Genomic DNA, 12,296 nt, shown 5'->3' with positions numbered 1-12,296 from the left:
GTGAAGCTTAGTATGGTGCAGTAAATTCTTTGTTTCATCCAAGCCAACAATTGGATGGAACGTTGCACCACTGGTACAAGTTAAAATTTTGAAGAGTGTCAGTGACAATAGGTTTAAAGAGGTATTCCTATATGAAATGTTGCAGATTATAGTGATACACCTTTTAGATAGTTGAAAACACAGTCAAAGTGAGGGGGGTTTGTGTTGTGGTTCCTTGATATTTCATTTAAGGATTTGTGTGAGTTCCTACAGTTTGACCCACCCCCCCCCAATGATCTGTCTGTAATGGCTTATCCAGGTCTCAGCATTGGGGTAAGTGAGATGTCTTGTGACTTGGTAAGACATCTAATTGCTTTCTGCTGCTGCAAATCAGAAGCAATTAGGCATTGAACTCATTTTTCCATTTGCTGTGTGTACTTATGCAATTTTCAGTTTGAGACCTATTTTTATTGGGCTAATTTAGCCCCTAGTTCATCAACATATCAGGGTCTGGAATAAGCCTTGTGCTGAAGCCCAAGTCTTTAATAAAGAGAACTAGGTACTCCATGAGGTAATTTGCATAATTAAATTCCCCGATCAGATGCCTGTCAGACAGCCAAACTAGATCCATACTTTGTACTGATGAGGGGCAGCACACCGAAATACCATGTCTCCAAAATGAGATTCTGGTTTGGCTTTTATCCGAAGTCATGTGGCAAGGGTCAATATTGACTTTTAGGATTACTACTTGTAATCGGTGGCACTAGAGTTCTAGTTGTCTTCCTCTCTGAAGAGGTCATTTGCATTCTCAATTTCCCAGAGGATCATTGTAAGGCTTAAGTCTCCTCACCTTGGCATGCCAGGCTTGACATGTCGCTCTCCACAAGGAGAAACGTTACCACTTGGCATGCGGTCAGACGCATCTCACCCAAAGTGAGATTCTGGTTGGGTTTTTATCTTAAGTCATGGGGCAAGGTTCATTAAAGGGTCGATATCTTTAACATTGCTACTTCCAATAGTTGGCACTAGAGTTCTAGTCCTCTTCTCTGAAGAGACAATTACATACTTATTGTGTCTATGTGGCAACACAGCGTAGCAGAGATACCTACCCCTAGAAATGTGTAATATAGAATCTGATAGAGCATGGCATCCCAGTGCTTACCTCTGCATTTGTCTTTTCCTAGACTGGAACAGGCAAAGGGAATTTATGTCCAAAATGGGTTAGTTGAGTGAGGCATATGAAAGTTGAAAATTATTATGGGATCTGTATGTTGTCAATTATTAAAACAAAAAAAAGCAGATCATGCCAAACTGTTTGCTTCTGCGCCAAACAGAAACTCGGATGGACCCCACAATAATTAAAGGGATGCTTCTGTTTGCATCAGCAACGCAACCATTTTGAACATTAAATTCTGCTTGTCTGTTCTTAGAATGATCAGACATAACGTTTTCCCGCATGTAGATATGAACCCCGCCTAAAGACATCCTTTAGGAACATGTAGCCATGAGGAGGCAGATTAAACCAACACAGACTTTTGTGGGAGCTGCAGCTCTGTTGCAGATGAGCCTTTTAAGGTAATTTACCACAAAACGATTATAAGTTGTCACATATAATAGTAAATGACACCCCATCTGCTTCTCCATATACAGAGACTCTAATGACAGGTGCGTCTACATATACTGCGATTGGGATTTCCAGCTGTCATGGTCTCCTAGTAGAATAGATTTATTGTTATCGTATCCGGATAAGTAATGAGGAAGTTTTGTTTCACAATTCAGGTTGTAGTTTCTGCTACACAGAGGAAACCTGATATAGAATCTTCCCCCAAACTGAAGTAAAGTGAAATCTTAAAAATGCAGAAAAATTAAATTTACAAATCACACTAAGGGTGTGTTCTTTTATTGCGTTTTTTTCCAGCCAAACCTGCAGCATTTTACTGTATCTGCAAAATGAATAACATTTCTGAAACCTAATGCAATTTCTGCAGATTTGAAGCAGTTGTAAATCTAGAACAACCAGTCAATTCTTTCAGCTTTTGTGCAGCGTTTTTCACCCATTCCAATGAAAATCGCATATTTTACAGTGTTTTTCATCACGTATTTTCAGCAGAAATGTCCATTTCTCTCAAATACTGAACGTGTGCACATAACATTATTCTTTAGGGACACAATGTTTTCTGGACCAAATAGATTTTAAAAAAACAAAACAAGCTTCCAGCAAACCTAATACACTGTCCCTGCCACCTATTCTGTAACCTCATATCTCCTTGTCCTGTTATATACACAAGACTTTAGGCCCCTTTCACATATCAGTTTTTGCCATCAGTCACAATCCGTCGTTTTTTGAAAAAAAAAAAAAAAAAAACGGATCCGGCGACTGATCCGTATTTTTTTCATAGACTTGTATTAGCAACGGATTGCCTCATGCTTCGTCCGTCAATCGCCAGATCCGTTGACATTTTTTTGTCCGGCGGCCAGATACAATGCACAAAGCAATGTTTTTTGTGTCCGTCGAAAAATCGGACAGCGAAGGATCTGTCGCTGTCCGCCGTTTGCTAGAATGAAAGCCTATGGGCGCACGATCCGCTGTCATTGAGACACATATGTATATATATTTATAGATCATAGAGTTCTACATAGCCTAATGGCCGCTAAATCAATTGCCGGCTTCAACTAAATTATTCCCGAACCCGGCATGATATGATACATGGTTTACCTATAGTAAACCATGTCATATCAAAATTATTTATGTATGTCATTGCTTAATCAATTTAGTAGTTTGTGTTATGAAAAATTTGGAACTCTAGGGGTTACATATAAAGCTAATTTCGCGGAAAAAAATTGCGTGGGTTCCCATGCAATTTTTCTGTGCCAGTGAGTGAGGGCAGATATTAAAAGCCTAGAGAGGGACCATTGTTTTTGGCCTCCCCTTGGCTAAAAAAATCTGCCCCCAGCCACCCCAGAAAAGTCCTATTTATAAGATGCGCCTTTTCTGGCACTTAGCCTCTCTATTCCCATGGACTTTAGCGGTGGCTCATGGGTTAATAATAATGGGTTAATGTCACCTTCCTATTGAAAGGTGACATTAAGCCGGGTTAATAATGGAAGTGTCAATAAGACACCTATCCATTATTAACCCTAGAATAGTAAAGGGTTAAAGACACACACACACACACACACACACACACACACACACACACACACATTAATTAAAAAATCTTTTAATGAAATACATACACAAAGTTTTTGACTAAATTTATTATTCTGCTAATCCAAAATAGCCCTTGTTCTGTAAAAAAAAAAATAAAAAAAACAATATATATATGGTACCTCTCCGCCGTTCAGTCAGGTCCCCCGCTGCAATCTATCACAAGGGGTTAACTAGTTTACAACGGGGACCGGTGTTAATGCTACCGGCCCCCCTGTAAACCACTGCAGAATGAATGAATTCATCTCCGTGCAGGTGCCCCGGGTGACCGGAGATGAACTTATTAGCATGGGAAAGTTTCTGAACTTTTTCCCATGCTGTCAGTTCACCTCAGGTCAGCCGGGAACTCCACGCAGCCTCTTTGACTACCGCTGACGTCACTGAGGCGGTGATCTGACAGCGTGGGAAAAAGTTCAGAAACTTACCCATGCTATCGTGTTCACTTCAGGTCAGCCAGGGACTCCGCGCAGCCTCACTGATGTCAGCGGTAGTCGGTGAGGCTGCGCGGAGTTCCCGGCTGACCTGAGGTGAACTGACAGCATGGGAAAAAGTTAAGAAACTTTCCCACGCTAATCAGTTCTGTTTAAGTATTCCCTTTACTAGCCGTTAATTCATTTGTTGGCTTCTGTAAAATCATTGTAGAACCCGACAGGATAGGAGACGTGGTTTACATACAGTAAACCATTGCATATCAGTTATATTTATATATGTTAGTCACTAATAATGTTAGTAGTATCTGTGTGTAAAATCTTGTAGGTGTTTAATAAAAGAATGTATTCACGGGACAAACTGGCGTGGGCTCCCGTGCAATTTTCTGTGCCAGAGAGGGATTTCGAGCCAGTTACTGAGGGCAGATAGTAATAGCCTAGAGAGGGTCCATGGTTATTGCCCCTCCCCCCTGGCTAAAAACTTCTGCCCCCAGCCACCCCAGAAAAGGCGCATTTAACCTCTCTCTTCCCACTGCCATGTAGTGGTGGCATATGGGGTAATAAGGTGTTAATGTCACCTTTGTATTGTAAGGTGACATTAAGCCCAGTTAATAGTGGAGAGGTGTCACCTGTCCATTATTAATCCAATAGTATGAAAGGGTTAAAAAAAAAAAAAAAAAAAGCACACACACACTCACTCACTCTAAGAATAAAGTCTTTCAATGAAAGAATTAAACACACAGGTTTTCCATCTTTATTAAACTCCCAATCCAAGTGAAGCCCTTGTTCTGCTTTAAAAATCAAAACATAAAGCAACAATATCCCATACCTGTCCGCCGTACAGTCAAGTCCCACGCTGCAATCCACCTCAAAGGGTTAAATAGTTTACAACCGGGAGCGGTGCTAATGCTACCACCCCGGCTGTAAACCACTGCGGCATGAATGAAAAGCTGCCTGTGCAGCCTCCCCGCCTGACCGTACATGAAATCTGTAGCATGGGAAAGTTTCTGAACTTTTTCCCACGCCGCCGAGTTCACCTCAGGTCAGGCAGGGCTGCTGCGCAGCCTCACTGACTACCGCTGAGGTCAATGTTAACTCTTTTTTTTTTTTCTCCTTCGTCTCATTGGGGGACACAGAGACTGTGGGTGTGTGCTTCTGCCGTCTGGAGGCCGACACTAAGTGTACAAAAAAAGAGTTAGCTCCTCCTCCGCCGCATACACCCTCGCCCCTAGGCCGGGCGTAACTCAGTTTTTGCTTAGTGTCTGATGGAGGCACACGCAGTCTGGAGCTCCAGACTAGATTTTTTTTTTTTTTTTTTTTCCCTTTTTTTCTATGAAGATAAGACAGGGGCGACGGATCCTATAGAGAGGATCCGATCTCCCCAAATCATCAACGGGCGACCACGTGTGAGTAACCCTCCACGTGTCCTCTCCCGCACCGAGGGACACATCTGGGACTTTTTGCCAGACAACTATTTTTTAAAAGAGGGGCAACGCGTCCTGATAAGAGGATTCGGTTTCCCCATAACTTCATCAGGCGAGCACGTGTGAGCAGAACCAGGGGTCAGCCTCCACGTTGTTCCTCTCCTACAACAACAATGTATGGAGGCCCCTTCCACCCCTTGGTAGTGAGTCCAGGGGCTGAATTGGAGGCGCAGGTGAGCCGATCTAGTTTGTGGACGTGGCGAGTACAGGGGGAAGAAACCGGTACCAGAAGTCCCCCCCCCCCCCCCTGCCGGGGATGGAGCCCACGGCGGATGGCCCTGCTCACCTTTAATATTTGGGGGATCCGCTCCTGGAGCGCACCGCAAGTTTGCCCCGGTGAGTAACGGTAGCCAGAGTGGCGTTGCACCCGGACGCCGCACACCGCGTGTACCGGAGTGCGGCCGGAAGCCCGCCGGCGGCCGCGGCCCCGCTGCAGGAGGAGGTCCGTGAGTATCGCGCGAGGCCGCGCGCCGACTTCCGGTGGTAGCCGGAAGTCCCGCCCACTGACGTCGGGGAGACACGCTGTATAGGAGCAGGAGGCCTGGAGGTCAAGGGGTGGAAAACGGCGGGCGCACAGGTCCCGGAGAGGAGACTTCCGCCCTACCACCTCGCGTCCACGCATCCGGAGCTTCCCGGGGTACTTCAAACAGGAGTGGGACCCTGCCGGTGGGTGAGTGTAACTCCGTTTGGAGAACCGCACTGGTTGTCAGGGAAGGGGTTACCCTCCTCCTCCTTCTACCCTGCCTTCAGCCTGTGCAAGTATGTCTGCCAAAGGGAAAGCTCACTCTTTCCTTTACGCGGTTTGCGTGTCCTGTGGGGTCAGGCTGCCAAAGGCACAGGCGGGTAAATATTGTGAAGCCTGCGAGTCGGAGCGCGCCCAGGAGCCCCCCACTGTTTCTGAACCCAGGGGTCAGGACCCCCCGGAATGGGCGGTGTCCTTATCGCATTCTATGCTGTCCCTTACAAGGGCAATTGAATCCCTTCAAGGCCCGGGTAGGAACAAGGATGGTGGTCTGCCAGCGGAAGAGAGCTCGTCCTCGTCTCAGGACCCTCCAACCATTAGAGGTCGCTCCAGTACCAGGCAAGCTCATATCAAAAGGGCTCGTTCCCCGTCGGCCGGGCCCTCCGGGGCTTCGGCGGCGGGTATTAGGGCATCCCGTTCCCCGTCGCTGAGCTCAGGGAGCGATCAGGATGAAGGAGAGGAGGAGGAGGCCTGGAATCTAGAAAGCCTGGGGTTCCAGGACTCGGTGGACAGTCTCATTGAGGCAGTCAACCAGACATTAGAGATCGAGGACGATGTGCCCACAGCCTCAGGTCACAAGGTCTCTTTCAAGAAATCCAGGCGACCACATAGGTTTGCCACGCATCCGGAGTTTGAGGAGCTAGTCCAGAAACATAGAGAACACCCGGATAAGCGTTTTGCAATGCAAAAAGCGCTGCAAGCAAAGTATCCGTTTCCTCCTGAGCTCCATAAGGGTTGGGTAGAGTCGCCAGTAGTGGACCCACCGGTATCACGTTTAGCATCAAGATCGCTATTGTCGATACCCAGTGTTTCTTCTATAAAGGACCCAACTGATCGCCTCATGGACGGGCTTGCCCGCTCGGTATATGAGGCAGCAGGGTCGGCTCTGGCCCCCTCCTTTGCGGCAACTTGGGTGGCTAAAGCCATGGTTTCGTGGGGGGACGCTCTGTATAAGGCCCTCCAAGACAGGGATCTGCCCGCGGAGGTCTTGGAGGTGGCAAATCAGATATCAGGAGCGAGTGATTATCTTGTCAGCGCCTCACTGGACGCGGCCGAGTGTTCGGCTGTGGCGGAAACGAATGCGATCGCCATTAGGCGTGCATTATGGCTGAGGCTGTGGAAAGCGGATTCTATCTCTAAAAAATCCTTAACCTCATTGCCTTTTCAGGGCAATCGGCTGTTCGGTGAGAAGCTGGATAGGCTTATCTCAGAAGCCACAGGGGGGAGAAGTAGTTTCCTCCCGCAGCAGAGAAGTTGCCCGGCATTCAGGCAAACGCAGAGGCGTTTTCGACCCTTTCGTAGCCCCTGGGGGGGGACTTCAGCCAGGGCATACTCCTCCGCAAACGATGGCCAGAGTAGGGAAAAGCAAGCCTCTTACAGGGCCAATCCGCTGGGTAGAGGCCGAGGCCGTTTGCCCAGAGCGAGGGGGGCCAGGTCCCAAAAACCTCCAGCTAAATGACTGGAGGCGCTCCGTACCTACGGACGACAGAGTGGGCGGACGCCTACTAGGGTTCAGCCACGTTTGGGTCGCAGTGACACGCGACACTTGGGTGGCAGAACTAATATCGTCCGGGTACAAGATAGAGTTTGTCGGACGGCCACCACAGCGATTCTTCCGTTCCCGACTTTCCAAGACAGATTCGCAGGCGGAAAGTTTGTTACAGGCTATAATGACGCTACAGCGCAAAGGGGTCATCGCCCCAGTGCCGCAGGGCGAAGAGTCGCAGGGGTTTTACTCCAATCTGTTTTCGGTCCCCAAAAAAGACGGGACTGTGAGGCCAGTACTGGATCTAAAGATCCTGAACAGATTCATCAGGGTCAGGCGATTCCGGATGGAGTCCCTCCGCTCGGTCATTGCAGCCATGGATCCAGGGGAATTCCTGGCCTCGATCGATGTGCAGGATGCATATCTGCATATTCCGATATTTCCCCCACACCAGAGGTTCCTGCGATTTGCGATCGGAGGACGTCATTTCCAATTTGTGGCTCTGCCCTTCGGCTTAGCCACTGCCCCCAGAGTCTTTACAAAGATAATGGCGGTGGTTATGGCCATCCTGCATGCACGGGGCATAACGGTGTTACCTTACCTGGACGACCTTTTGGTAAAGGGGCCGTCGTTTCAGGAGTGCCAGGACAATGTCAGTATCACTCTGGATACCCTGGCCCGTCTGGGCTGGTTGATCAATCGGAGCAAGTCGTCCTTGGTTCCAGCCCAAAGAATCGTGTTCCTAGGCATGATTTTCGACACCTCCCGGGGGCTGGTGATCCTCCCTCAGGACAAGGCGCAAAAAATCAAGCAAGGGGTACGGAACCTTCTACAGCCGGGCACCAGATCCATCCGGTACGGCATGAGTGTGTTGGGCAGAATGGTGGCGGCGATGGAAGCAATCCCGTTTGCCCAGTTCCATCTCCGTCCGCTTCAGCATGCGCTCTTGACAGCATGGGACCGGAGGCTGCTGTCTCTCAGTCATCGGTGCAAGTTGTCTCCGCTGGTACGAGGTTCACTCCGGTGGTGGACTCGCGACTCGTCTCTGGTCCAGGGGAAACCCTTTCCCCCGGAACAATGGTTGGTGGTGACGACCGATGCAAGCCTGCAAGGTTGGGGAGCAGTTTTCCAGAGTCACATAGCCCAGGGGCGGTGGTCCGTTCAGGAGATAGTTCTCCCGATCAACATTCTGGAGATACGGGCAATACGATTGGCCCTGCAACATTTCCAGTGTTTCCTGAGACACCGGCCGGTGCGCATCCAGTCGGACAATGCTACAGCAGTAGCATATGTCAACCATCAAGGGGGCACGCGCAGCCAGGCAGCCATGCGCGAGGTCGGACTGGTACTGCGTTGGGCAGAGAAAAACCGCGTGGTAATTTCAGCGGTGCACATTCCAGGAGTCGAAAACTGGGCGGCAGATTTTCTCAGCCGACAGGGGGTCGCGGCAGGGGAATGGTCCCTGCACCCCGAGATCTTTCAGCAGATCTGCCAACAGTGGGGGACACCAGACGTGGACCTTATGGCATCCAGAGAGAATGCCAAAGTACAAAGGTTTGTCGCTCGATCCCTCGATCCGCAGGCAATCGCAGCAGACGCTCTGGTGCTCCCGTGGAGCCAGTTTCGTCTCCCGTACTTGTTCCCCCCGCTGCCGCTGCTTCCAAGAGTTATCAGGAAAATAAGGAGAGAGAAGGTTCCAGCAATTCTGCTGGCCCCAGACTGGCCCCGGCGGGCCTGGTATGCAGATCTGGTCCAACTAGTGGTGGACGTACCCTGGCGTCTTCCAGATCGGCCGGACTTACTGTCCCAGGGGCCGATCTGCCATCCGAACTTAGGGGCCCTGTGTTTGACGGCATGGCCATTGAATCTTGGCTGTTAACACAGGCAGGATTCAGGCGCGATGTGGCGGCCACGATGGTGAGTGCCCGAAAGCCTTCCTCGGCGAGAGTATATCATCGAACTTGGGAAGTTTTTTTCCATTGGTGTAGGGATCGTGAAGTGGCTCCTCTGGTTTTTTCGATCCCCAACGTACTGGCTTTTCTACAGGCAGGGCTGGACGCAGGGTTGGCTCCGAGTTTGCTCAGAACGCAAATCTCGGCCCTGTCGGTGCTTTTCCAACGAAAAGTCGCTTCCGTCTGGCAGGTTAGGACGTTTATGCAAGGGGTCGCACATTTAGTACCCCCCTATAAGGCGCCGACGGAATCATGGGACCTGAACTTGGTGCTCAGGGCCCTTCAGGAGGCTCCTTTCGAACCATTGCAAGAGGTCTCCTTGCCTTACCTGTCCAGAAAGGTCGTTTTTCTAGTAGCTATAACGTCTATTAGGCGGGTTTCGGAATTGGCGGCCTTATCTTGTAAACCGCCGTTCCTGACCTTTTATAAAGATAAGGTAGTTTTAAGGCCAGCTCCTCCCTTCTTGCCGAAGGTTGTGTCTGCATTTCATATCAACGAAGACATTGTCTTACCCTCGTTTTGCCCGGCACCGGTGCACAGGGTAGAGAAGGCTTTGCACACCCTGGATCTGGTAAGAGCTCTTAGAAGGTATGTGACAAGGACAGCGCCATTCCGCCAGACAGACTCTCTATTCGTGGTTCCAGAGGGGCGGCGGAAGGGGCTCGCTGCGTCCAGAGCGACTTTGGCCAGATGGGTTCGCCTGACGGTCCAAGAAGCTTATCAAATCAGTGGCACGCCGGTTCCGGCAGGGATCAAGGCTCACTCGGCACGGGCAGTGGGTGCCTCATGGGCACTGCGACACCAGGCTTCAGCGGAGCAGGTATGCAAAGCAGCTACCTGGTCCAGTTTGCATACGTTTGTCAAACATTATAACGTACATACCCAGGCATCCTCGGATGCAAGCCTGGGAAGAAAGATTCTCCAGGCAGCAGTTGCGCACCTCTAATCAGGGGCGCAAATTAGCATGGATTGGATGAGCTAAGATCCCGCCCAGAGGACTGCTTTAGAACGTCCCACAGTCTCTGTGTCCCCCAATGAGACGAAGGAGAAACATGGATTTTTGTGAGTACTCACCGTAAAATCCTTTTCTCCGAGACGCTCATTGGGGGACACAGCACCCACCCTATCAGCCAGTTGGCATTTACTTATTTTGAGTTATACAAATCCTTGTACAAGGTTTAGGGTGGCCCCCTTTTTCAGACATATAGTTTCTTGCCTGAGTTTAAGGCGCGTTCTCCTACTGCTTATGCACTAAACTGAGTTACGCCCGGCCTAGGGGCGAGGGTGTATGCGGCGGAGGAGGAGCTAACTCTTTTTTTGTACACTTAGTGTCGGCCTCCAGACGGCAGAAGCACACACCCACAGTCTCTGTGTCCCCCAATGAGCGTCTCGGAGAAAAGGATTTTACGGTGAGTACTCACAAAAATCCATGTTTTTGCATTTTGTTTGTAGAATAGTTTGCTTTTATTTTTCACTTCCCATGTACAGTATACATAGTGGGCATCCTTTCTGAAACTTTTTTTCCCCTTTTATAGGGAATGCAGCGGGCAACCAATGTTACCTACCAAGCTCACCATGTCAGCAGGAACAAGAGAGGACAAGTTCTTGGAACAAGAAGTGGCTTTCGGGGTTGCACAGTGTGGCTAACCGGTACAGTATTAATTGGTTATACATTCTAAAGATGGGCAGTAGCTGTGACATCAATATGGACGACAATGCATGTTTATGAGCACTAAATGCTGATTATTGTATAGCATCTGCTAAATTAGTGGTAAAATGGAATTGGCTGTAAGTAGCAATAATTCAGGAATTTTTCTATCTACAACTAAAAGTACTGCTGTGAGCACACTACAGTATTGTGCTCTACAACAGATCTCTTATTAGATCCTCTAGCAGGAAATGAATAATATTCCATTGTGTGGATGTGTCCACCCTTACTTTTTCTTGAATTTAGTTAACAACTTTAGTTCCTCACAAAATAGTCCATACATTATCACCACATGACATAAAAAAATACTAGGATAACCCCTTCTTCATCTAAATGTTTGACCCTGATAAAATAAAAAAGCCTATACTCTTCTCCCATGCCCGTGCTGTTCCAGTGGTGTCGGCACTCGTGGTCCCGGCACTCTGCTGCGGTTCTTACGACATGTGGGCCTGGCGCCCAATCAGCGCTGGCGTCACTGTCCCCGCTTTTGCACATTGAAAATGAAGAGGAAGTTCGGGCTGTAGATGCTCTCTGACTTCTCTTCATGTTCAATTTACTTGACTTGAAGTCTCTGAAAATTAGAAACTCTCCTGCTTTCACCCCATATGGAATCAGTGCAGGCTCCTCTGTAGTCTGTTCCAGCCTCAGAACATGCCACTGCAGCCAGTGATTGGCTGCAGCGGAAAATTACTGGAATGAAAATTACTGGAATTAAACATTTTTTTTGTTTCAATTCTTATTTCTGGCTTCAAGCTATTGCATTAGTTGACACCAGAAAAATGAATAAAAGAATGATAATACACCCATTACTTTTTATCAGTGGCAAAAGCTGCGTAAACTTGCAAAAAAAATTTACACATTTCTGCATCAAATTTGTAATTTTTTGATACCACAGACTTGGCAGAAAAGCCTTGCTAAATTCCACCCTATGTGGAATAAAGTACAAAGATGCAACACGACTAAAACTTGTTATGCAGTCTTCCAAGTACAGTTTCTACCTTTCCTATAAGTTTTCACAGGCTGTTTCCAATACTTTCCTCTCTTCGTTGTGTTTGATATCGCAAGAAGTTCTACTGCCTATGTTCAAGGTCTAAAGCCTATGGGTAAGTTCACACTCTGCATTTTTTCAGCGTTTTTTCTTTTCTGCAGCAAAACCTGATCTCTTGGCAGGAAAGAAGCTGCAGATTAAAAGCATGTTTTCCTTGTTTTTTCTTTCGTTTTATTTTGCTGCGTTTTTTAAGTGTTTTTTTTTTTCACCACCCATTCATTTCAGTGGGTGGAAAATGCTGAAAAAACGCACCAAAAACGC

At 48.2% G+C, this 12,296-nt stretch overlaps 1 protein-coding gene across 2 annotated transcripts in view; it reads left to right on the top strand.

Annotated features, from left to right (window-relative positions):
* PAPSS1 (3'-phosphoadenosine 5'-phosphosulfate synthase 1) overlaps positions 1-12,296 on the top strand; it is a 169,308-nt gene that overhangs the window by 21,437 nt on the left and 135,575 nt on the right. For both annotated transcript variants that reach the window (XM_073571843.1, XM_073571844.1), the window contains one exon: positions 10,815-10,929. In XM_073571843.1, coding sequence (XP_073427944.1) covers positions 10,815-10,929 — 115 coding nt within the window. The remainder of the gene's footprint in view (positions 1-10,814; positions 10,930-12,296) is intronic.

This window comes from Dendrobates tinctorius, unplaced genomic scaffold (genome assembly GCF_039654945.1).
Source record: "Dendrobates tinctorius isolate UK_male_01 unplaced genomic scaffold, ASM3965494v1 ptg000030l, whole genome shotgun sequence".
In the NCBI taxonomy this organism is placed as follows: Eukaryota; Metazoa; Chordata; class Amphibia; order Anura; family Dendrobatidae; genus Dendrobates; species Dendrobates tinctorius.
The sequence above is the reverse complement of the archived record's forward strand: the minus strand, read 5'-3'. Positions and strand labels throughout refer to the sequence as shown.